The 27,752-nt window shown below is 31.0% G+C and overlaps 1 protein-coding gene across 2 annotated transcripts; it reads right to left on the bottom strand.

Moving 5' to 3' along the window:
* Positions 1-1,527: 1,527 nt before the first annotated feature.
* LOC134696075 (uncharacterized) lies at positions 1,528-8,645 on the bottom strand. Of its 2 annotated transcripts, none has more exons than XM_063557662.1 (2): positions 8,565-8,645; positions 1,528-3,867 (listed from the first exon to the last, which is right to left on the bottom strand). In XM_063557662.1, exons 1-2 carry the CDS (start codon positions 8,569-8,571, stop codon positions 1,958-1,960), a joined length of 1,917 nt encoding a protein of 638 aa, XP_063413732.1. In that variant the 5' UTR covers positions 8,572-8,645; the 3' UTR covers positions 1,528-1,957. The 2 variants fall into 2 exon arrangements, with proteins under 2 accessions (XP_063413732.1, XP_063413733.1); XM_063557663.1 differs by having other exon boundaries at positions 8,555-8,640.
* Positions 8,646-27,752: the final 19,107 nt, after the last annotated feature.

Raw genomic sequence — 27,752 nt, 5'->3', positions numbered from 1 at the left:
GTGGGTGCCAGAGGATTTTGTAAATGAATAATGCAGCCTTGATAATCGCAACATAAATCGTTTGTTCTGTGGTTATTTGAAAATAAATAATCTGACTCAGACCAAACATTCTTAAATAAAACTCATTTGAAACAAAATTACTAAATTATAAACAAATCTGGTGCCATCTCCTACTTTTAAATAGCATTTTTAAAATGGCTTAAAAGCTGCCGAGTTATTTATTTCCAATATTATTCCAGATTCAATTATAATTTAGTAATTTTGTTACAAATGAGTTTTATTTAAGACTGTTTAGCTATTTTTTTTTATAACGTTGTATATCAGTAAGGAACAAGTCAAGTTGTAATACAAATGTGTTATAAAAACGTTCTTGACATAGTGATATCAATGGTAGTCAGCCCCCTCTTGACATGATTTGAAACAAAACCTATAATTTACAGGTATAAAATATCACCATTCTGCAAGCCGAAACACACAAAAAACAAAACAGAAAAAACAACAGCAGCCACATATTTAACTATGTGAATAACTTTTTTGCTTTATCCTACAAATTTGTCTGTTGATGTTGTCCCTATAAACTTAACTCTTACACTGAATCTATGGATTTTGCTTTGAGATCAAAATATTGCAATCAGTTACCAAAACAGAAATTTATTTCAGATTAAGAAAGGGTCTGGGAAACGACCAGAAAGCATGATCTTGCATCATTTGTTCTATAGTTTTTTTTCTGGGGCCATCAGCGGCCCTCAAACCCTTCGTATATTTTTTTTTAAAAGAGGCTAGATACAGTCACACCTAAATACCATTTAAGTATACAATACATGTAAACATGACAAATGCAGTTGGGAATTCAGAAGATGCATTTCCATAGGAAATGTATTCTGATTAAATAGTACATAATGACTCACCTATACATTATTATTTTAATGAATTTGAAAATTGTATGTTTTCAAATGTCATAAATATAGTTCTGAAATAAATATGACAGTCGTTGTACATTTGTTTGAAGTGTTTGAGCTTTTATTTATACCAGTTGGTTAGAGACTTCCGTTGTGAATTTTCCACGGAGTTCAGTATTGTTGTGATTTGTTTTTCGTATTTGAAATAACATTTACCTTATACAAACACAGTAAAAAGTAAAATCACAAAAATACTGAACTCAGAGGAAAATCAATTAGGAAAGTCCATAATACTTAGGCTGAGATGTGTCCTAAGTCGATCCTAACTTTATCCTTAATCCTGTCCTAAGAAATTCTTAGGACGGAACTTATGATATTTTCGATAAACAGGCCCCTGAACACTAGCCCGTTTTAAATACCAAAGAACGCATAAAGAACTTTAATAAAAGCAACAATGGAGGGACAAATGAATTTTCGAACTGGAAACTTCTTTAAGACAATGAAATAATGAAAAAACATAATGTTTATACTACCTCGATCTTTTAAACATTAAAACATAATATCAAAAAAGTACTATTTCAATAAGTAATAAGTAAATACAACTGTTACATATATTATATAGAAAAACATTAGAAGAATAGTCGCCTGCATATATTGATAAACAACAATAATTACATAACATGTATACCTCACTGATATTACGTTATTATGATTGGCTAACATCAAACTGGCGTCATTCAGAAATCAACCTCCATTTCAAAATGAAATGTAACATTCATAATGACATGATTTTCCACAATAAAGTGCACAGTTAAAGAAAACAAAAACATGATAGAAATCGTATTTTCACTGTCCTAGCAAAAAAATGAAATTATAAGTAATGAATATTTCTTTAAATATTTGTTTAGGGTTGTAAAAGCGTTTATTAGAATGAAGCTTTCGCTCTTCATACAAAAAGGACTTCGTTCAACGCTTTTACACTCCTAATATATTTACAAAAAGGAGCAATTGATTCTTAAATAATCACATTCACCCAAACAATGACAATGTATTAAATGCTATTCTGTATACAACCCAACTTGCTCGCATAAAAACTTGTCTCGCATAAAAGCTTGTCTTGCAGATTCTTCATCTCCTACTAACTGACAACTTATACCTAGGATGTAATAACTGTAAGCTTCTGGCAAAGGATTTCTTATGAAAAAAAAGTTTTCTGCAATAGTTAACTTTAGATCCTCGAGTGCTTCCCGGCATTGCCTGCTATTTCTTAGATGATAATGACATAAAAAACGAAGGAAATGTCGATATACTACTGGAGGTATTATATACATTTCGCCCGTTTCTAATTCTTTCGGAACTAACATAGAGTCTGATTTAAATATGACAAATTCTAACCGAAAAAAATTCAACAACTGAACAATATTCATCTGCCTAGTTACATGTAATTTTAACAGGTCATAATAAATATCTGACATATTCAAGTGAATAAGTTGTTCAGGAGAACAGTTCAATAGAGAATGATTGACAATATGAAGCGCTTTATTGTATTGTTGGCTCCTGTAGAAAAACGAAGCTAACATCAGCCATCCAGATACAGCGTCATGACGTGTGCTTAGTATCAGAGTACTTATATAGTTAGTATAATGTGTGTAAATTGATTTATTACCAGACATCTCATCGAATGGTAGGAAACGCCCACTTTTAAGACAGTTCCTTGACATATTATATATATACAGGTATTTGATTTTCGAACTATTACAGGACAATAAGTTGTATATCACCTTTTCCAAGTGAAAAGCGGAAGCCACCCTCATAAATTCGGCTGTGACCATAGTTGGGGTGAATATCTGTTGTATACTATTGACATAAAAATTATTTGATTCCTTGATAATATCAAATGCTAATACATGGACATTCGAGATTTGATCTGACAGCAAGATACATTGCCAACCATAACTGTTTAGAATGTGTAACCTTTTTAAAAGTGTTTCCTGCGCGTGTCCATGTATCTTATTCTCAAATAAATTATTCTCGGGAATAAAATAGTGCGGACAAACTGCGTATTCAACACAATATATAAGCCTCCTAAAACATCTCATGAAACAATGAATCAAGTTTGCAGGTTTCCATATTGAAGAAGGTAATTCCTCACTTATCCAAAACAAAACTGTTTTCATGAAATATGAACAAAGAAGTTCTTTACAATCTATATCTAACGCAATAACATCTTTCAGAAGGATTTTCATTAGTGCATAACATAGTAATTGTGTATGTGTAAATGTACAAAAAAGAAGTTTTTCTCCAACAGAAAATGATATGCGCCATTCTAATTCTTCATTTGTCGATCCTTTCACACCAATAGGTACAAATAAAACCCCGTGTTTTACAATTGCCTGTTTAACATCGTATGACGGCCATGTACTATTTGATCGTGTTAACCATTGTCTTCCTGATGTTATCCATAATTTACTTCGTAAACAAAATACAAGGTCAAGGAATCCATATTTATCGGATAAACATGGCCCATGTATAGTCGACAACCAGCTATTCGTTGTACTGTGCTTATATACATGGCTTGAAAGGTAAAAATCATTATCTATCTTATCACAGAATCGAAAGATACTTTGCATACCGGTGTGCAGTAGACGTAACTTAGAGAAACCTGGCTGTGTGTCCTTCATTTCCATTATAACATATACTTTGTCAGCATTTAAATCAATATGTACATGATGTATGTCTTCACATACCTCGATATAATTCGTAACAGACATAATATCTAAATCGCTACCTCGCAATTGTAGTCCCTCTCCGAAACTTCCACTGGTGATGGATGTCATATTATCGTCCTTCTCTGAATTGTCTCTGACATTGTTCATCATTCTGACTGTTTTTACATGTTCTTCTGTTCCAACAATGTACTTGCATAGATAATAATACAGATCTATTGATGACTTTTGTTCGGCTGCATCTGTACAAATGAAAATGGAGTAGGTTTACATAGGGTATATAAACAAAATTAATCCAACAATGTTGGTCTATTTAAGACAATGACTTTTGTGTCATTTTGGTCTTTTGTGGATAGTTGTCTCATTGGCAATCATACCACTTCTTCTTTTTTATATGTCTGACTAATGCGGTAACAACTTTATATAGAAATAGACGTGATGTAATCCTCAATGTAAACTATTAAACGTGTGTGTGTTTTATAAAAAAAATGAAGTTTTGGAGTTTAAATGACTCCTTTATTATGCCTCCATAATTTTTGGTCAAATTTTTCATAAAATAGTTTCTAAAATATATAATAATTTGGCGGCAACACCAGATTCAAAATAAATATTGTAATTTAAAACGTTTCTATAACTACATGTATGTAAGTAGTGCTGGTAACATAATATTTGTTTCACACTGTTAACAGTATTGATTATGGTACATATCGATTCGTAGATTCTATAATAGTGAAGGTTACATAATATTATGCATGGACCGTATTTTGAGACCATAGTTTTTCTGACCTTCATGGCTCAAAAATTAACACAGCCACCGTTTTTGGACAAAAACTGCATCTCCAAAATGTCGTACTTTTTGTAGCCTTTAAAGTATCGTATAAATAAGCATTTTATATACCAAATGGCCTTAACAATGCTTTATGTACTTTTTGTTCTAAATAGAATGCAAAGCGATATTTTAGAAGATGAAACTGGTCCTTTATTAAAAAAATGAAGTAAAGGTATATAAATTCAAATAAGTCTGGCTAATAACAACATTCAAGATTTAAGCGAGAGAAATTTATGTATTACTGCAAAATTATTACACCAGGGTTTTCGATATCACAAACAGGTCAAAACATTTACAAATGGTATTACCGGTATAAGGAAATAATTCGTAAATATAACTCAACATGCAGACATCTTATACGTTCAGGTATTTCACATCCAATCTGTAAATGGAAATATTCTTTATCAAGCACAACAATGTCAGTATTCTCCTCAGGAACTAACAACACCTTTAAATAGACTTATTAAAAAGGGATATAGTTATGATACTGTTGTCAGGTCATTAAAGATTGTATATTTTGGCTTTAATATTGATTCACTTATAGGGTCTTTGCATCGGAACTAAACACATTTATTTCTAAAAAACAGTTGTTGGCATGACACGGGTTATGTTCTTCTCATATATTTTATGATAGTATGATACTAAACCCCTAACGGGAGGGATTGTGCCTGCTATTCATATGATGAAGACATAATTTTTCAATCAGTTGAATTGAGGTCTGGAGTTGGCATGTCAGTTAACTGCTAGAAGTCTGTTGTTATTTATGTATTATTGTCATTTTATTTCTTTTCTTTTGTTACATCTTTTGACATCGGACTCGGACTTCTCTTATCACTGTACTAGTATGCATATTTTTAGGGGCAAGCTGAAGGACACCTACGGGTGCGGGAATTCTCGCTACATTGAGGACCCATTGGTGGCCTTCGGCTGATGTCTGCTCTATGGTCGGGTGGTTGTCGCTTTGACACATTCACCATTTCCTTTCCCAATTTTAATAACAGACTTCTAAAATCAAGCAGACATTGGGAAAACGTTTACACACTTGCTACGCATATAACTTTTTGTGTTAATTTGATGATTGGGGGCATTTTTGTGTTAATGCCCCAAATCATAACGATGGCACAAAAGGAGACGGACACTTAATAGCTTCATTCAAATTTGATAAGCATCTGCATTATTATAAGAACCTTAAACCAAAAAAATAATAAAGGTCAAGGAACAGTCAATGGGCTATGTCGCAGATTTAGCTAGAATTTTGCAAACAACAGTGACTCGCTTGACAACTATAATTTGGAAATATAATGCATTTATCTCTTTTATTATCTGAAATATAACAAATTGATGTCTCAATATGCTTAAATACTTGTTTAGAACGCACATTTAATCGGCGTAAAACTTTCTAAAACTCATCTTACATTGTATCTGTAATTTCTATACCACAGATTTTTCTTAAAAACCGTATGTTGTTGACACGTAAATTTCTGTTTTAATAGGAAATAGTCAAATGGCCAACAACTTCCTTTTTTGTCAAACAATCAATGTGTTACCTTATGGCGATTGAAAAACATCAAACATCTACTGTTTACGACCTCTATTGTCATGACATTACGATTAATTTTACGTCTTGTGGGATTTTTTCATAACAACTTTGAATGGTATATATACCTTAAAAACGATGTCAGTGACCCTATCTTTATTTTGCATTATCAAAACGGAAAATATCAACAACATGTATTTTTTTAAAGAAAAATCTATGGAGTAGAAATCAGAAATTTGTTTTAAAAGGTTTTTCGAAGATTTGTGTGCATTGATTCAAATATTCACCTTTTAAAAAGAATTCAATCTGTAATATTTCTAAGGATATTTGAGAAAAATGCATGTTTTTTTCGATTTTCGTTTGTAGTCAATTGAGCTAGAGTTATATGCAAACTTTAACTAAAATATGTAACATAGCCCATTTACTGTAACTTGACTTTAAGGGAACAGTCATTATTTATCAGCTGAGGGGCACGGTGCATTTTAGGGGGGTCATAACCAAAAATATCACACAGCTGGGGGAGGGGGGGGGGGGGGGTTGCCATCAAAATTTGTATTTTACTGGGGGGGGTGTCATACAATGAAAGTTTTTATGTCAGTCAAGTATATAAATTGTTGTCGAGTGTGCAATCTCTTTGATAATTTCTGTCATTTTAAAATCTTTGATAGTGTACAGCACCAGCAGTATGACTAATCTCTCAAGGAAAGTGTATCTAATCACTCATTTGTTATGGTTCATTATCCCTAGGATGTGAAAATTTACAACCTGACTTATCTTAAAAACTGTATAAAACATGAAAAGTTTCTGAACATGCAATAAAACATGTTATTTCAACTTTCTAAAGTGTTAAAATCATGTTGATGATATTTCTTAGGATAGATGTACATTTTAGGACTGTAAAAGGTGTGTACATTCTAAAATCATTTGTTAATATATATTATGAGTTCATTAAATTGTTACAAAGGTATCGATTAAGAAAAAGAATATTTAATGATTCAAGTAAGAGCCTTTAATTTTGTTGGGTAGCATGGCATTCACATACAAAAAACAGTACACTCAGGGATTTTGTAATCATTTCAACATTGAAATGAAATTGAAAGTTCTTATAATTATAAACTAATATTTACATGATATATATATATATATAAATATAAGCTCCAAAATAAATGCATGTTCATATTTGAAGCACCACAGACCAGAACCATAAGTTGCACTTTCTAGAACTATATGATCAGAAAATTAAAATCAACGAAACATTTATAAAACTTTAAAATTTTAATAAAGTTATTAAATGTAAAGGAACATTTTCCTTTATTCTATTCACGAACATTCGAGTTAAATTGAGATCTATATTTTTTCATTTAAATGCTAAATGCTTATTTTGACTTTTTTCTTCTTGCATGTGTCAGAATTCGTGTTTCAGAAAAAAATCTGGAAAAAATTCGATGTGATATTTCATGTATTTAGGCTGGTTTTTTTTCAAAGTAGAATTAAACTGAAAAATATTAACTAAAATCGGTTCCATCAGCTTCTAAACAAAGAACATTGAAGGTCATGATGAATATCAAGGGAATATGAAATTAGTAGTTTACCTTATAGTTTTTTGCTTTATCCAATAAAAATATTCTAAAATAGTTACGAGATTAGAGAATATCAGTTATTAATGACTGCTAACATGCATTATCTTTATCAAATTAATAAGTTCAAGCTACTTATACTATATAATAGAAAAGAGGGACGAAAGATACCAGAATGAACTTATAATTGTAGAATGTGCTATAAAAAATCAGTACAAAATCAAAGAAAATAACATCTCTTTCTACTATGCATACTCTGAACAGATAGTGTCAATGCCCACATTCTTGTCATATATTTGTAGTTATTTGTCCACTGTTAATTAATAGGGACTCTATTTTAGTTAGGGGGGGTCATACTTATGAACATAATAACATAATTGTAAGAGGGGTCATTGTGTGGTTCATAAAAATTAGGGGGGGGGGGGGGGGGGTTTGCCAACAAAACTTTTTGATGTGCAAATTTGAACCGACCCCCTCAGCTGATAAATAATGACCGTTCCCTAAATAGCCTTTGACGACCGTCATAATCATTTAAAAAAGATAGATACTAGAAAAAATTTCATTTAAGTTTGTCCCTCCTGTACTGTCTTACTCTTCATTCGGCTTGGATCTGTGTTTTAGTACAACGATAACATGTATTTAAAAAAAAAACTTATTAATGTTTCCGGTGACAATACAAACATCTATTATTCAGCAGTATCTTTTTGCTATGCTACGCAGATCGCAATTTGTCTAACTTGAGAAAGGTTTAAGCTGAAGGGTTTTTTAATTAATGAAGAATCGTATGTGGAACACTGTTACAGGAATTAGATGGGGAAAATGGGTTATCAAATAAGCATCATCTGCAATGTTGGTTGCAAATCCTTATGGTGACGGAATACCCCTCACGTATAATGTCTGTTTTCGTTCCTAATAATGATTCGCCTGAAAGTTATTTAAATGACCTTACAATAACCATGTTATCTTGATAAAAGAGTAATAAATACATGTAATTACCTGCCATTGTAGTTGAACAAAAGATGACCTATAACCCTGACCTGGTGACTGGAAATCCTATACGTGTAATTTTTACTTTCGTTTCTATTGTAAGTTCACATGACATTAATATCTAAAAATAAACTCATCTTACAATGATTATATAGTCTTGATTATTGAGATGTATTTTTAGATTTTAAACAAGAACAGTCAATATTTGATAACTGAAAGGCCCAGATATGTTTACCTTTGAACTGTGTTCGATGAATCTACAATCTACAAAATCTATAAGGACGTGAAAAAGAAAATACATGGAAAGATATAACATACTTAAAAACACTAAACACAATGTTTCATAATGATGACCTACGCTAGTCCATTGAAGATTTCCTGTCCATTTAATACGATTCTGTATGTTCTTGGGTGATGAATATTTTTGATGTAACTTTTTTGATAGTTAAAAAATTAATATTCTATCATGTTTTTCACATATGAATTATAATAGTACTTTAATAACAATCGAAACAAATGAGTAAATTGAATAAATTGAAAAATTGAATAAATTGAATAAATTGAGTAAATTGTAAAAAGAACCTGTCTCCTTGTTTGCCTATTCCATCGTACCCGTGTCCATTGAAGTTATAAGTTAGCAATATCCTTTAACTCCACTTTCCGCTATATAGATGACGTTCTTTCACTAAACAATTCAAAATTTGGTGACTATGTGGATCGCATTTATCCCATCGAATTGGATATAAAGGATAATACAGATACAGTTAAGTCGGCTTCATATCTTGACTTACATCTAGAAATTGACAATGAGGGTCGGTTGAAGACAAAACTTTACGACAAAAGAGATGATTTCCGCTTTCCAATTGTGAACTTTCCATTTCTAAGTAGCAACATTCCAGCAGCACCTGCATACGGGGTATATATCTCCCAATTGATCCGATATTACCGTGCTTGCATTTCCTATCATGATGTTCTTGATAGAGGGTTACTCCTCACAAGGAAGCTATTAAACCAAGAGTTCCAAATGGTAAGTTGAAATCATCCCTTCGTAAATTTTACGGACGCCATCACGAGTTGGTTGACCGTTATGGAATAACCGTTTCACAAATGATATCGGATATGTTCTTTACGTCGTAACTACAATCCCCTTCCCTGTCATGAATTTGACCTACCGAATTAGACTATTTACCGGATTTGTAACCACATAAGCAACACGACGGGTGCCGCATGAGGAGCAGAATCTGCTTACCCTTCCGGAGCACTTGAGATCACCCCTAGTTTTTGGTGGGGTTCGTGTTGTTTATTCTTTAGTTTTCTATGTTGTGTCATGTGTACTATTGTTTTTCTGTTTGTCTTTTTCATTTTTAGCCATGACGTTGTCAGTTTGTTTTAGATTTACGAGTTTGACTGTCCCTTTGGTATCTTTCGTCCCTCTTTTAACGTTGCGCCATCCTGTGACGCTGCGTGTGGATAGGTCCCTTTGATGGACGACGAGCTCTTAGACCAACTTGACGCAATTAGTTACTAACTGTTTGAGCAGATATTCTGTTGTTATGTCTTCCGTGGGTTTTTCGTGTAGTTTGTGACGCGTTTACAATCGATTCCGGAGATGAATAATGCGGAAGTGTCTGTCTTGACGTAACGTCGTTTCACGTGGCCTGCCACTACGGGGGGCGATCATTTGTTGTGCCAGTATCTCTAAGACGAGTCTTAAGCCTTGCAATAATTTCAAGAGACATTAAAATGATTTGCAACCTGCACTCGAGTCATTTCTGCTGCCAACATCCCAATAGTTTGTTTTGGCGTAGACGGGGCATTGTTTTACGTGTAACATTTTCAATTTTTTAAAGCAACCTTTTATTAACAATCGAGTTCGACACACTAAATGACAAAAAAGACAACTCGACTCCCACGCTATACAGGTTAATTTGTTTGAAATCAGAAAATGACGTCACATCATTTCCTATAATTTCTTTTTATAAATGAGTAAACTTGATAGATAAATCATTCTGGTTACTAGTTTTAATCATAAAAATATTTGAAATTAATATATGTGATATTTTCAAATTAAAAACCAATGTTACGTTTCTTGTTTTGCCTAGTATATATTCGATGTACCTGAATGAATTTCTCGTGTTTAAATCAAGTATTATAAGGGAATTTATGATTATTTGAGATTACTATTGGTCATCGAAACAGGACTGATACTCTTGTTTGAGCAGTTATGGCGAATGTTAGAAAAGCAATCGAGTTGAGATGACTAATGATAATCTGGTTATTGCTTGTTGGTCTATTACAACGTTGACGTTAACATTGACAACAGCACATGAGCCCTTTAGTTTCTAGCGAGCATTTTTACATCACTTTACTCTGCTACATACTAAAAGAATAATGGCATTTTTGTTATTGATACTGCTTGTATCAGCAATCATAGCAAGCGAGCAAGCTCGGGCGAGCTGATAATCGATCTGATGAAGTCAATATGACAAATAAAATGCCATCATTATTTTTATCGATAATATGTCATAACTGTAGGTTTTGTTGTGGATGAGAATGTGAGGTTGAATGAAATAGTTAGTATAACTACTTTTACGCGCACAAAATGTTGGGATTATTGTTTCGTTGTAGGTAAAACGTCACTTGCATTTCCTTGACAAATTGACTCGAATAAAGCAAACTACGTCGCTGCACTTATACATGACGGCATTGCCTAATATTTTGGAATATCAAGTCCTGGCCTCACGGTCATAAAACTTTCGAGCATGATTTTTGTACTCAGACTAGAAAATCAACCAATCAAATTACTGGATTTCATGTTTCGAGCATGATTTTTGTGCTCCGAGTACTGAGCAAAGTTTTTATTTCTTCAAGGCCTGGCCTTGCGGTCATAAAACTTTCGAGCCAGTTTTTTTGTACTCATACATCAAAATCAACCAAACAAAATGCTAGATTTCATGTTTCGAGCATGTTTTTTTTGTTGCTCCGAGCACTGAGCCAAGTTTTATGACTTCAACCCCTGCACATGATCTTAAAAAAATTGCCATCATTTGCGGAACATTCGTTCAAATGACAAAAATAAACTTATTGTGCAGCTGCAATGATACGAAGTAGTTTGTATTTAATTAGCCTGTAGCTTAAAAGTATATGATAATGTTACGTACATGCATTACATTTTTTGTTTTGTATAATCATTATATCAGCCTGCAGATCTTTTCAGATTCACGAATAGAGTATTGCAAGCTACATATGCTAGTAAATATAAGTATCCCCTTGGTGATTTATTTCAGAACAATTCTAAACATTCGTTGAATTTAAAATAAAAGTTTACAAATATACACTTGTAGAAAGATAAAATAAAACTAAATACGTTGTAACTAAATTGTTGAAACCAAATTAACGTTAACTTATTGTCCATTACAACGGATATTTTTTGAAATATCGGAAACTTTCTTTAATATGTACTGCAACATAGTAATGAATCTTTTAAAGCAATCATCATGTACATTGTTTCTATAAGTCTGTCAGATGTTCAATTGTTAAATTCGTAATTGGTAAATGGATGATATATGTTCGATAGGGAAAAGCTGTGCTATTCCCAAAGCATTCAGTATCTGGAATTGTGTAATGAATTATTATACCGTCCTACAAATGTCAAACAATGTTCCATATTTAAAATGAATTACCTAATAAGGCAAAATACATTGTTGTATTAAGATATTATATGTTGTTGTCTTCACTCTGAACGACAAAACTGTAGAAATGATGCATTATAACTTTAAACTGTTGATATGGAGCGATCAAACAACCTTAATGGGTCAATATATTTATAAATATTACGCGAAGGACATTGCTTCCTGAAATTTATTTTTTGGACTAAAATTTAGAATACTTTTTTATCCCAAGTTTTTTCATTATTGTATCGTGACTAAGCGTTATATATTTGTAAAGGTTAATGAAAGAAAGTCGCTTAATCTATTTTTAATACATTTAAAACTAAATATAATATATATCTAAATATCTGAAAGAGTAAATGGAACTTTGTCGTTGTTATACTGTTAAATATTAATGTAAAGGTGACAAAAGATTTTGGAATGCATTACCTAGTGACTGAGCAACCAAACAACGCGATTCCCTTTACATATCCAGAATTGTGGAAAGCCGAGAAGCCAAAAAATGTTGTAATCCAAGACAGAATATACAACCTATCTGAGTATCATACATTTTTATAGTATGCGCAATATTAATTTTGATTTATGCGGAGTACACATTTTGCTAATAACGCTTTCCAGTGTAGTTAACACAATTTGTTAGATTGTATATTGTGTTTTGGGTAACTACATGTTTTGGCTTATCCGTACCATACACAATACAATGTCTTGTTCAATTATGTCTTTATTAGTTGCTTTATTTCAACAGACATTTTCATTGAAGTTCTTTTAACCACAAATACCCGACAAATAATTATAAAAGAAAATTAACGTATCGAAACGGAGGCGGTGATGTTTCCTTATGGAATGTTGGCATATTTATAGAGAAAGGTAGTTAAAAGTCATATGAAATTTCCCCAGTAATGCCTATTAGAATAGATAAGTCAATCACTGTGATACTGCAGCATCAGATCTCAAGTGTCTCGTAGACGTTATATTACAGATACTAGTTACCTAATTTACAAACTCTATCACAATAACTTATACAACTTTGTTATTAAATCTTAGAAAAAAACTAAGAATGGCGTCTTTGATTATGTGATGAAATTTTGATGTCAGTAATAAAATACAAAAACCTAATGAATCTATGCAGAATTTGTTTGAGGATATGCATAATTCATTTGTTTAATTCGGGTTAGTAGAACGAACACACAGAAGAAAAATTTAAAAAGTTATATAACAAAAATTATAATGATCACCGAGAAAAAAATCAAAACAGAAAATCCCTTCTAATAAAATGGGTAAATATAAGCTCAGACACATTGAAAATGTTGGTACCATAAGTGGTGTTTATTTTTATATTCTTTTTATCTTGACCAACTAATTTTATCCTTCGACATGACTTATTTTTGATATATTTGGATAAACTCACCCTTAATTATATTTGGGAAAACAATGAAATTAATATAAGTCTGAAATTGCATATCGCGGAAGTGTAAAATTATTTCTCTGTAAATATATGTATGAGTCGCCCAAACAGATTTAAAGTTGATGTTTACCTGATAAATATTCTAACTGTTTGGTATATTCTATATAGTGCAATGCAAACATAAAATTTATATATGAATATCATCAAAAGCGTAATAGTATCAACTTTGTAATGAAGGAAACGCTGTTCATATTTCAAACAACATTGTAACTTGTATTAGTCTAATATTAATACATTATTTTCGTATTGCTATAGCATAAACACGAATGCCTATTATTATGGAAGTAATGAATTAATTTTCCGTATTATAGTAGTTTATCCAAATGTTGCAAAAATAAACATAAATTGCATTAGCATTTAAAAGAGGGACGAAAGACACCAAAGGGACAGTCAAGCTCGTAAATCTTAAACAAACTGACAACGCCATGGCTAAAAATGAAAAAGACAAACAGAAAAACAATAGTACACATGACACAACATAGAAAACTAAAGAATAAACAACATTTAAGCTATACAAACTTTGAATGTTATAATATACAATTATGGCCCGTTGAAAAGGTGAATATCTAAAATTGTCAACACGAGAAGGTTATTTCAATGAGGGCGCAGCCCGAAGTGAAATAACTTTTAAGGGTTGACAATTTTGGATATTCATCGATTTTAAGGGGCCACATATTTTTATTATACCGAATTAACAGTGGAAGGGCCTTTTGAACACTATATTTTTTACATAACAAACACAAGCTGACGTTTAAAAAAGCTCAGGAAAATACATATGTCATGTTTGTTATCTAGAATTTCTCAGATGTACAACAAAGGTAGAATCTTTTTGTAAAATATCAATGGCCCTGAAAATGACCGTTTATAGGAGATAACATCGGCTGCTGGCACTCATTTACAAAGCCTTATTTCCTCGTCTCTCGATGGGCTGTCAGTAACGTGAATGCTTCCATCTTGTTTATTTACGTCTGTGACATTATTTTCTTTGGAGGTAACTCGAGTGTAAATCTAGACACTAAAAAAGGTTTTTCGCCGGTGAACAATAGGGTTATTTACCGCTGATGTAAATTTTAAGGGTTATTCGTCCTCCCTTGCAGTTAAATGAAAATTAACCGAATTATTCCATGTCACGTGTTTACTTGTTATTCAATAGAATTGTTTGTTTTATATGTAGGTATTATTATATGTATTATCTTATTTCCATATTGTATATACAAATTACAGATAGTTTGAATCAGTTAAAACCTTTCCTAACAATTTTCTAAAGAATCTATAATATATATAACTGTTCTTACAAATAACGGATGTCAAATCACAACCAAATGACACTCGTTTGTGTTCAGACTAAGAACAGAATATCTAATAATATAATTTCCCTGCTTCAAGATATATGTAATGGTGATATTCGTTTACTGTAAACTATAGTTTACAATGCAGCTACTTAGAAATTATATTATAAGCCTCTGGCTGAAAAAGGAAAGGTCATTTTTTTTAATTTTGCAGAAAATGTATTATAAAAATTGTATATATAAGTACATATAATTTTGCTTATACAGCTAAAGACGAGTTGTGTTACAATTTCAGTAACTGACTCTGTAGTATAAGCTACATACAGCTTATTTTAGAACGTAAATATTATGACACTTTAAAAGTTACTAACAGTGTCTTCGATAAACTTTATTGTGGAGTCTGATCATCGACATCACATTAGGTTTATTTTCAAAACAGTGAACTTTCAAGTGATAGGTACCTAACTGTGGCAGTCATTAGTACATATGGGGCAATACGCATAATTGATTTTGGAAAGGCGGTAATGGTAAAGTTTTTTTCTGTAGCGCAGACCATATCTTAAACTTGAATATGCATGATTACTCATGAAGCTGATACATTTTCACTTGTAGTTAATTTTTGGGATACGAAGTGAAAGCATTTCTAGACGTAGCTCCTTGTGGTAAAAAATCTCCTTTTTCACACAGTAAGTTCTTTGAAGAAAATTGAATACTTTGCATACATTTAATAACTCGTATAGTTAGTTCACATTTACTTTTTGTTTGTAGAGCATAGGAAAGCTGAGCTTAAAAGAATTATATATCTTTATTTACCAAAGTCATAACAACTATAGGCATACAACATATAAACTACAAAAGTATACATAGATAGCAGAAGGTAATGTGTTAAACATATTACAACATGTTAGATCTTAATTTTTGTGCACGAAATATAAATTTACCCAAATTACATAATTCCTTAAGATTATTAGAACTCATTAATTGTATATATTTATACATAGAAGGTTTTCTCCAGTAATATGGTTTTATAAAATAAGATCTAAGACCTTGATAAGTAGGACATTTTAAAATAAAATGCATCTCATCTTCAATGTCGTTTTTACAAAAACTACATTATTCTATTACTTCTTGGAATTGCAGAATAGCGACCACATTCTATAGCTAAATCATGACTACTAAGTCTTATTTTGGTAATACATGTCTTATAAATAACTGGTATTGGTTTACATAAATAATTTTGAACACTATCTACATTCACCAAATGTGTTACAAAGTAATCAGCAAAATTATATGTCAATGTACATAAAGATATACAAATAATGTTTTTTACTCAAGTATATATATTGGACAAATAATCATAAAATTCACAATTTTAGAAAATACTAAACTTGTTTTACTCATTGCATTTTGAAAGAATATGTCTCAAATTTGTATAATGATTGTCTTGCTTACAAAAAAAACCCCAAAAAAACCACATATGCGCGGTTTGTTTTTTGTTTTTGTTTCTTTTAAATATTTGTATAAGTTTGTTTTTTTTAAATCTCAATTTGTGAAAATTGTTGGCGGGTAAAGTGTTGCTCAGTCTTTAACTTTATGTTGTTGTTTTTGTCTTACCGTGTTTGATCATGATGACATTGGTTTAAGTTCTAACCTAATGATTCGATGACAATTGACAACCCCATGATACAAAAAAAACGAACAACGACTAGAGGACAAATAACAGTATACAAAACACAGCATAGAAACCTCAAAACATAGCAACACAGATCCACTAAAGCAAGGGAATATTTTATGTGATGTTAGAAAATAAGCAAGTCCTGCTTCACATATGAAACCCGCCCTTTGCTCAAATAAGTCTAATTCGGTGCTGTCACATTCAAAGAGGAATTTGTGGTTACAAATTTGGAATATAGCTCTCGTTATTTGTAAAACAAATACAACGTATACTATAACGGTCAACGAACTCGTAATTTTCGAATGAATTACTTCAACTGTAACTTTTGGTATGTATGCCAACAAATCTGATGATTATTAACCTTTACACTATAAGAAGCCTTTAATAGCTTCCTTGAGATTTGGTTTAATAGTTTTATTGTAAGTAGCAAGTATATATGACGGAAATCATAATGAGCATTGTAAGGAGCTTAGAACCGTTAAATAACTCAGATAAGGTCCGTCACTACTGAAATGTTATTACATAGGAGGTGCACAATTGGAAAACTGTGTTCCCAACTACCTTTATTGTCAATGTCTATAGGTAGGTAACCTAAGTATTTGAGATATATTTAACTGTATCTGTGTTTACGTGTTTATGTGTTAAAAATTTTTACTTTGTATTATTGGGTGAGAGGACATTATCTAATAGCGGAACGTGAAATTGAAGGATAATGTCAGCTTCTTTTTTATTCTTCCTAAAAATCTCCTTTTGATTTGTTTTAATCAGTACTTGAGACTTAGTCATAAGTGAACAAAATTCCACCTTTGTTTACTTTTATTCTTTCTAATTTGGTTTCCTTAATTGGGTTTTTACGATTTAAAATATAACGCAAAAAAATAAAAGCAAAGTCTTAGTGATGTATTTGCACGATTAACTGGTTCTGACAATGATGCCCTGATTGTAAATTTCATGTTGAAGTGTAGTTGTTTTAGTAGTCCATGATATCAGCTCACATTATTTATGTCCAATCAAGCAGTTTATTACGGATTTTCCTTTTCTCAATTCATGACAAATAATACAAATGGACATGTTGCATGTTAAGAATAAACACAATTCGAACTGTTAGTAGTATTGCTTCTCTTTACTCCTTGTAAGGAATTTAGAAGAATAAATTTTACTTTCTAAATATTTCAATTTCTCCTGACGCTTAGCAGTAACTCCCAACAGTAGATAACATAAAATCTAAATTTGCAAAACGCTTTTAGTTTTACGATACATAACATTTAGAAAAGCACCAATACAACAGGTTCAATAAAGTTGTAATTTGAATGAAATAAACCAATCATTTCTTGAGTACTATGGCAGTCAGAATTGTCTCAACAAATACTAATTGTTTATAATTGTATGTAATATTTATCATAGTCAAGTAAACTATATTTGGTCTTTAATCTGCTGAGGAAAAACATGAACAATTCTGAAAAAGAACCATTAATAATTAACGACATTTTCGTTTTTATAATGGGGTTATAATCGAAAGATATAGTATAGTCAAATTTCATACACAGCAGAAATCGATGAAATTTATGTTTAAATAAAAACATTGGGGTGAAGATATATGCACTTTGTTACTTTACTAATAACTATATTCTTAATACATGCACAACTAAATGATGACAATCTTTATTTTAACATATTATGACTGTTTCTATTATCCTGTTTTGTTTGGTCATATCTGATTACATTATTTGATGTCTATACTAGATAACTTTCACTGACCTATTGGAATCCTACAGCATAGGATATAATGGAACGTCAAACTTAATGCCTTATAAGAGTTTATTGTCATCTGTAACTAATAAGCTTTCCTTAATATGAAGACAATATCTAATAAATCACGGTTAAGAAAGAGTCTCCTCTGACATATATTAGTTTTAAAGACAATTAATGTGAGCTTATAATACTGAAAAGTCTTGTGGTTGGTTTTTTTGTCATTTGATGAAGTAAGCGTTGGTTAAATATTATGTAACAGAACGTTATCCCCATTGGCTTGTTCTTTTTGATGTACTATAATAATATAGGGTTATTGCATGAATATTGGGGAATATTGTCCCGAGTAGAATTTTATATTTCATGAGCTTGCGAGTGCAATATATGTTCTACGAGGGAAAATATTCCCCAATATTCATGCAATAACCCTTTTATTGTATAGCAATATAATATTTGAAAGTATAAATTGGTATAAACTAACGTTTTGTCGTTGATGACGTCATGAATTGTGAAGAATTATTGCACTAGTGCAATAATAGAATTTATTGCACGCTAACTTTTGGTTACTTTCTGTGGAAAATATTATATTGCTATACAATAACGGTAAATATTGAACAACATTGGTCTAGCTATGATTATGGATTAAAATCGAATTTTTTTTTAATGTATTTTGCAAAGAAAAGGTTGCACTAAACGAAAATAAAACATCGAGGCAATTCTTACTTGTTATTTTTAACGCATGCTGTATCTAAAAAGAAATAGACAGAGAAACCAAGAGACAATGCATCATATACTTAAAGCCTCTATTTCAAAACATTACAAAGACTTGTACATGTCTAAAGCAATTACATTTTAATATCATTTACGACTTTGGTGTACAAAATATAAGCCTGGTATCTCTGATGAGTGTGTGTGCACGTCTTTGCTTTGCCAGTTATTTATAGCATAGAAGTTAATAGTTCATATGGACACTAGTCATTAATTCTGATGGGTGAAGTCGTACAAACAAAGTATGATATATAATGATATGTCAAAATCGATAGTTAATGAGTAGGTAGTATTAGTATTTGCTACTGTTATGCTTTCAGGGTATGGACATATGATGCGAGTAAATAAAACAATAGGATTATTTACAATATAATTGTGTTAAATCCAACTACTCATGTGAAGATGGTGTTCACTATCCTATATGGAAATAAATCCAGATCAAATTCAAATTGGGGAAGTCAATTATCGACAAAATCAAACGCTTTCAATCAACGGAACAAGCCCAAAATAACTGCCATATTTCCAACGAAAATTAACACAAATTAATACCTAGCTAAGTTTCCCACTAGTTTGACAGTTGTAATAAACATATACATGATATCATCATAAAAACGTGTTACACCAAACATGATAAAAAGAACCCCGGATATTATTCGATTTTGCATATCAGACTTCGTACTTATTCGGTAAACTAACAAAAACCTTGCCTATATAATAATACGTCTGTATGTGTTCAGGTGCAGTAATCAATGGCCACATTGTCAAACAATATATAGCGATACGTGATACACAGTCTCCTCAGTGTAATGGATTTTTTTTTATTAATAGACTGTATTTACTGCTAAGAGCAAAATAAAATTCATTAAATTGATGGAACACCTGAGTTTACTAATTATTTATTTAATTAATTCACCTAGAGAAGGCTTTGCAGATGACAACAAAAATCCCAAAGCTTTTTCTATCTGATGCTTACATTTTATTAAAACTTATCCACAGGCTATAGCTATTGATTTCACATTTGTCTGAATTCCTCGCACCTTTTGTTTTGTTCAATGATGTTTTTGAACAACCAAATATATAGCTGAATCGTGGCATTGCTTAAACATTAAACTTGACTGGCATGAACTAACAAACTTTCCGTCGTTTTGTTGTATATGTTTGAACATACATATCACATAAATAAGCAGGTAAACAAACAAAGAATAAGTTCAACTGAAGAACAACAGCATACACACACACACAATAAAGTGATCAATCAATTATATAGAAAACATTATCAAATAAACATAAAACAGCTTATTTCTAAAAGTAGGATATTTAATCTAATATTGAGAAGGGACAGTGTTTATGATATTCCTATTCCTAATTATAGGTTTCATTATCATTAAACGCCTATGATTAAAGGGAAATGAAATACAATACTGTTGACAAAACAATATGGTCATTAGATTTGAGAAGAACGCTGTAATAACATTTAATTACATTGTATACAATGGTAATTAATCGAAAGGTCAGAAACAACTTCAAATATCAAGGCTTAATAATTGTTTCCATTACGGTCTATTATTTGAAATGTGACACTTGTATGAAATATTGGATAAAAGAAATAGATTATTGGAATTGCTATGTTGTATATTGTCATATATTTATGTGATAAAACGAAATTAAAAATTAAAGAACATGATGTTTTAATATTTGCCAATGTCGAGTAGAAAATAATAGCAATGTGTAAGATTGAATAAGACAGGAAATGCAATTGATGTACTAGAGACGAAAATGCGAAATACTAAAAATAAATAACAAATATGTATACAGAACAGCGTCTTTTCTATGCTATTCTTTTTTTAAAACTGGAAGTAAAGCAATCAGTCAGTTGGTTCATCTTTACAATTTGTAGTTTCAAAACCTAATGCATTCTGGTTAATTTTTTTTTAAATTACAACAAAACGTTGGTCCTAAACATTTGAAATTAAACCAATGACGTAACCTTGTTTTCATATATGAGGTTTAAAATTGAAATGACTCATAAACCGATAGATGCAGCAACTATAAATTTCTCAACTAGATTGAAAGTATACTAACCACAAAGTAAAATGAATAAAGAACAAAACACATTTTTAGAATATATAGAACTCACGGTACATTTACAATAAACAACAGCGAATATTTAACAAACAAATAAGACAACTATCTTTTAATTAGAGTGTATATAATAGTAGATTGAGGTTGAAAAATATAACTCGTTATTTTTAGAAGACAAATCATATCTAGAGGGATTTCTTTTGTAAACATCTCTAGGACAAAAATAACCGCCTCTACAGTAAATGTAACTATACATTCAAAAGTATTTGTTGGTTTCGATATTTCAAGTGAACCATGAATTTAAACGTACAACGAATGACACATTTTTATATAGGCTGCTATGCAGACTTTGGAAAACCCACGAAACTAAATATCCATGAACATGCAAATATTAATGAATCCGCAGTAGTTCACATAGCATGTCGAACAAATTCAAAGTTTTCTCTTTGCATATCAAAATGATATTATTTTGCATGTGCTGTCTTCAGTTATATTTTACATTTTCAATGTATTTGTCGTTTATTTGAATTATGGTAATGATAGAAGATCTCTGGTAGTTTTATAAATTTATTATTTCGCCTTACTCTAAATATTTATTGTTTTTAGAAAATTTTAAATTGCAGATAACGTAATTAGATGATATATATTTTGCTTTCGGATTCGTGAATGGTATCTCTTGGCGTTCAAATCCAACCCACGTCTTTTTTCGTTTACGATAATTGCTATGTTGGATTCAAATACAATTACTTCTTGGCATCTGAAATTTGTATATTTATAAGCCAAGAGTTCAACTGCGTTTAATGCCTACTTGGACTTAAAGAACAGGTATTATCATTCAAAGTGTACTTGAATACTTATAATGAATTTTTCATTTACAGTTTTATTTTATAAAATGTATTTCAAACATGTTTCAATAGTAAGGACTTAAAATGTTGAATAACATGTAAAGATAATATTATGAATACAACTTTAGTAACGCATTTCAAATACACCAATAATATCAGAGACAGGTGTGTAGTATATAATATTTGACATTGCAGATTATTAATAGCTGTACAAATGTATACTGACGCTTTGTATTTTTACTACCTTTCAAACCTACAAACTGTCTTTTCTATTTCAATCCATGAAAATATACCAAAACAAGTGACAAAAAGAGAATATTTTTGTTTACCAATGTTGTAATGATTTTTGTTATTTGCAAATTTAGTCGAATTACAAGATAAAGGCTATCGTATCATTCTATTAATGACCACATTTTCCTAAATTCATAAAGGAACAAAACATGATTGATAAAACACTTTGTTTGAAAAGACACTTTGTATGGCAAACAATTAATTTGATGATACAGAAAATGAATGGCTATGGACGATGTATAAACAGAAGTAATAAATGTCCCATTCTAATATTACGCCGAGTCATCACCACAAAGCTTTTAATCAGTCAAAGATTCTGTAGAATTATGAAAACAAACTCGTATATCTTTTTCTAATATTTGTTGTCGCCAGTAAAATGTATATTGTTCAGATTACTTTATCATGAAATGTACAGCTGTCAAACTCTGAAATTGTAAAATGAAGGATGGAATGATGTTTGTCTGATACGAATGATTTTTCACTAAATCAAAGAGTCCATTGAAATTCATCTAATCACAACTAGGTTCAGTGGGAAAGTTTCGATATGAGATCATATTAACGAGGAATTGAATAATTCTACATCTTGACATTGTGCTAATCAGTTTTATATATTCAGAAGAGGGAATATAGTTATCAAAGGTACCAGGATTATAACTTAGTACGCCAGAAGCGCGTTTCGTCTACATAAGACTCATCAGTGACGCTCATATCAAATATTTATAAAGCCAAACAAGTATGAAGTTGAAGAGCATTGATGATCCATTCCAAATAATTTGTGCCAAAATACGTCCAAGGTAAATTATGCCTGGGAAGTGAGTCCTTTTTGTTATATAAAGGGGGCTTATTATTACAAAATTGAATCGAATTGACTTTGAAATCCATTTTGTAAGTAATTGATGTGTTTATATAATCTCACTATTCACCACCAGTCTTTGTTTTACTTTTTCCTTTTTATTTGTTCACGATTATTCATATGAGGGTCTTAAACTTGAGTTCACTGCAAATTCATGTGGTTTTATGAGATTAAATATATTATTGTCAATGTGAGGTGTTGAGTTTAGGGGGAATGTTGTATGTGTGTCTCTCTTTAAGTAAGGCATTATTAGAGCCGAAATGGGGTATCCTCATCTTATCATATGTAAAGGGTTCACTAAGGTAGATATTGTAATCTGTACTTTTCAATTTGTCCTTAATTCTCTTTCTTAGAAAATGTCCGTTTTGATTTTGATGAATATAAAAAAAAAATCCCAAACTGCTTGCTAGCTTTGATGCCTTTTATTATAGGAGTTCCCCGCTCCCTGTACGGGAAATAAAAAAGTCCAGCAACTCTTCAAATGTTCTACATATTGCATGTACAAGAAAAGCGTTTTGAAAATTCCTGCATTGTGAAGTTATTTGAGGCGCTGTGTTGTTCACGATAAGTTTTTTCCTTTTAAAAAACTAACCCTTTTTCCGTTCAAATATTCTTTTAGCCATGAAACGTGGTCAAACTACTATTAAACATATCTGTTTTCGTGTATTATTGTATTTGTTCACGAAATTAAAAAGCTGAAGTAAGTTGCAAATTCGTGAAAAATTCAATAAACAAGAGGAGAAATCAGACGGAACCATTCAATATGAAATAAGCAAAGTTTAACAATCATATTTTATTAATTTTTTAAATCGTTGACTTTATAAATATGGATTCTTTAATTGCAACAAGTGTGCTAAAATATTTCTCCACTCAAGACAGTTATTTTTTTTTTATATTTAAAGCCCGAGGTTTGCCGACCTTTTTAAATAATTAAAGTTTACTTGATGAGAGTGGAGACCTATGATAATTCAAGATTTAAGTATTGGAATCTGTTTCTCTTATGCTTTTTTTCCCTTCTTTTTCAAACATTTGCAGAAAATTGTGTTCTTTATGTGTGACAACATCTAGTAAGTAAAAGTAAAAATAGCATACAAATTAGTGAACACTATATACAGAACAGTGGAATCCGCTCAACTAGCAGTCTTTATATTTGCAAAATAGCAGCCAGATTTAAGTATGATAACAAACTATGCCTGCAATGACTTAAAGTTTCTTTGAAATAATTTAGTATGTTAATAAATTGCATGGTATTTTGCCTTTCACGCTCGTATATCGATTGATAAGCTTTGCTTATTTGCTTTCATGTTTTGTTCCATGACAATTGATTTCGATTTTAAGAGCAAAGAAAAATAAAACAATTAATATTTATAATTTAGAATAACAATTTGTTTACAACTTTTTTATGTATCTTTGTTCCTTTGAGAAAACCATTTTGTATTTAGAATGTTTATGTGTTAAGTGGGTCATTGTTTTGTTTTGATAAATTGACTTTTCTGTATATTTTGAACTACTGCAACACAGTTTTTAATTTGTATATATAATACAGTATAAAGATGGAAAACCAAATAAAAATACACATGTATAATGAAATTAAAGGTGGACAAGGCCTATTCGAAGTTTCTGTCAGAAGGCCGTATGTGTTTACTCTTTACAGAGAGTGAATAAAATTGGTCGACAAAAATAGGAGGTCCTAGACCATTTCAGCTCGAAAAATTAATTTTAAACAGGCATGTACCTGTCCTAAGTCAGGAATCTGATGTACAGTAGTTGTCGTTTGTTTATGTAATATATACGTGTTTCTCGTTTCTCGTTTTGTTTACATAGATTAGACCGTTGGTTTTCCCGTTTGAATGGTTTTACACAAGTAATTTTGGGGCCCTTTATAGCTTGTTGTTCGGTGTGAGCCAAGGCTCCTTGTTGAAGGCCGTACTTTAACCTATAATGGTTTAATTTTTAAATTGTTATTTGGATGGAGAGTTGTCTCATTGGCACTCACACCACATCTTCCTATATCTATGTAAAAGGGACCACTTTTCAATGAATTGATAGAGAAAATAGAGGTAATGATATATTTTGATTGGAATATAGAAAAACCGCTTTATAACACTTGGTCCAAAACTGTGATATCAAAAGCTGAAATATTTCTTCAAAGAATGAGCAAATAAAAATAAAGGTCACCGATATGGAAAAAATATATTTTGCCTAAAACCTAAAATGTTGACGGGAAAATGGTGAAATTGTGTGTATTGTCATTTTTATCTTTACCAGTCACACATGATAACGGTAATGATTTTTAGTAACAAAAATACAATAACTTAACATTTTCAATCAATCAAAATAATAACGAAATGATAGTGAATTTGCGACACAAACTGTTCTAGTGCATGGTAATTCATGCGTGAAATTATGTGCAGACAAGTAGTTCCGATTCCCCTTAAGAACATTTTGAGTTTGACCAATTTGAAATCACAAAATAAATACAATAATATAAAGTAAGATCAAACAAAATGCAATTGAGATCAGTAAAAAATGTCATACACAAATAAACTCACCATAGATACCAGGACTAGATTTTGCACATACGCCAGACGCGGGTTTCGCCTACAAAAGACTCAGCAGTGAAGCTCGAATCTAAAAAAGTTTAAAGGCCAAATAAAGTAAGAAGTTGAAGAGCATTGAGGACCAAAATTCCTAAAATAAAAAGATTTCTCTACAACCTTGCAAGTTAACATTTTTTTATATATACAAAACATAATGTATTCTTTTTGTTAAACAAAATACTAGATTCTGGGTGATAATTAAATAATCCAACATGTGATTTTAATAACTGAGTTTTTAATAAAATAGTAAACAAACAAATGAAGAAAAAATTACGGATTTGTACATTTCTATTATAAAAACAAAGGTTTATCCAACGTTTAAGATTAAATAAATATTGATATGATGTGGAACAAAAAACGAAATGTGATTTGAAAATGTATTATACATTGTTAATCATCTTGATAACGTGTTTTAGTATTCTTTAATTGGTCTTTCCGAAAATCACTGTAATTGTTTAACCTGTATTTGATGATATCCATTTGAAGGGACTCTGTACTGATACATCCTGTCATTGTGTTGTTTTTTGTACCTAATGTAGTACTTCTCTTCTTTGTTGTTTGGTATATAGATAACTTAACCTCATTATAGATACCAGGATTAACATAAACGTATACGTGTTACGCTTGTTTTGACAAAAAGATTCTTTCTTGACGGTCGATCAAAAGATGATTGATCTTTGTCTCGTTATTTTCTTAAATTGGAACATACATATTAAAAAAATATATCATCAAATTGTATTTAAAAAAAAATAATCACATAATAATCATGAACTCTGAGAAAAATTCAAAATGGAAAGTCCCTTATCAAATGCTCAAACACATCAAATGAATGGCAAATCAACATCTTAGCCTGAACTGGGGCAGGCATTGTCTCAAAAGCTTATGTAGAAAATGGTGAATCTGATGTACAGTAGTTGTCGTTTGTTTATGTAATTTGTACGTGTTTCTCGTTTCTCGTTTTTTTTATATAGATCAAACCGTTGGTTTTCCCGTTTGAATCGGTTTACATTAGTAATTTTTAGGGCCCTTTGAAACTTGTTGTTCGGTATGAGCCAAAGTTCTGTGTTGAAGGCCGTACCTTGACCTATAATGGTTTACTTTTATTAATTATTATTCCAATGAAGAGTTGTCTCATTGGCACTCATACCACATCTTTTTTTATCTATGAACCTGGTTTTATATCTAAATAATCATCTCACTTGAATAAAAGTCGACAAATGCCATATCATTGACAACGAAGTGTAAACAAAACAAGAAGACAACTTCCCCCACGAAATTCCTACATCAGGATTTATACAGGGGAATGTTTTGAATAATATATACACTAAGTATATTAATGTTATCACTGATATTTAAATCCCTATGAGCATAACGTTAGGTGCCACTTATTAAGATTTATCTGCCTACTTTTCCTAAGCACTACTGGTTCTGTGGGGTATATCCGTTTCGACAATATTAATAGTAATGTGGCAGACGTATAAGTTTTTAATTTTTTCGTTTGATACTTCCTGATCGTTCTGTTTTTTTAAATTGGAATTAATAATCTTAAGTCGACGCATTTTTGAGTTCATCTAATTGTTATTTTTTTCATTGTGTATCTTCTAAATTCATGTATGAGGTTTTAACAATAATTAACTACTCTATCTTATATGTTATCTGAATGTTTTTTTTATTTAGATATCTAGTGTTTGATTTTCCCTGCACAAGGTAAAGTCATACGACCCATAGCAGTAAAAATACAAATCAACTACATAAGACTTGTTTTCAAATTATTTTATTCCAAAATAGTACGCCGTACTGAGACCTAAAGTTATTTATTTCAATGTCATGTTGGTCTCCTGTGGAGAGTTGTCTCATTGGCAATCATACCACATCTTCTTTTTATAGGTTAGTGTATATTTTTTGCATA

This window comes from Mytilus trossulus, chromosome 14 (assembly GCF_036588685.1).
Source record: "Mytilus trossulus isolate FHL-02 chromosome 14, PNRI_Mtr1.1.1.hap1, whole genome shotgun sequence".
NCBI lineage: Eukaryota > Metazoa > Mollusca > Bivalvia > Mytilida > Mytilidae > Mytilus > Mytilus trossulus.
This window is presented reverse-complemented; position numbering and strand designations above follow the sequence as displayed.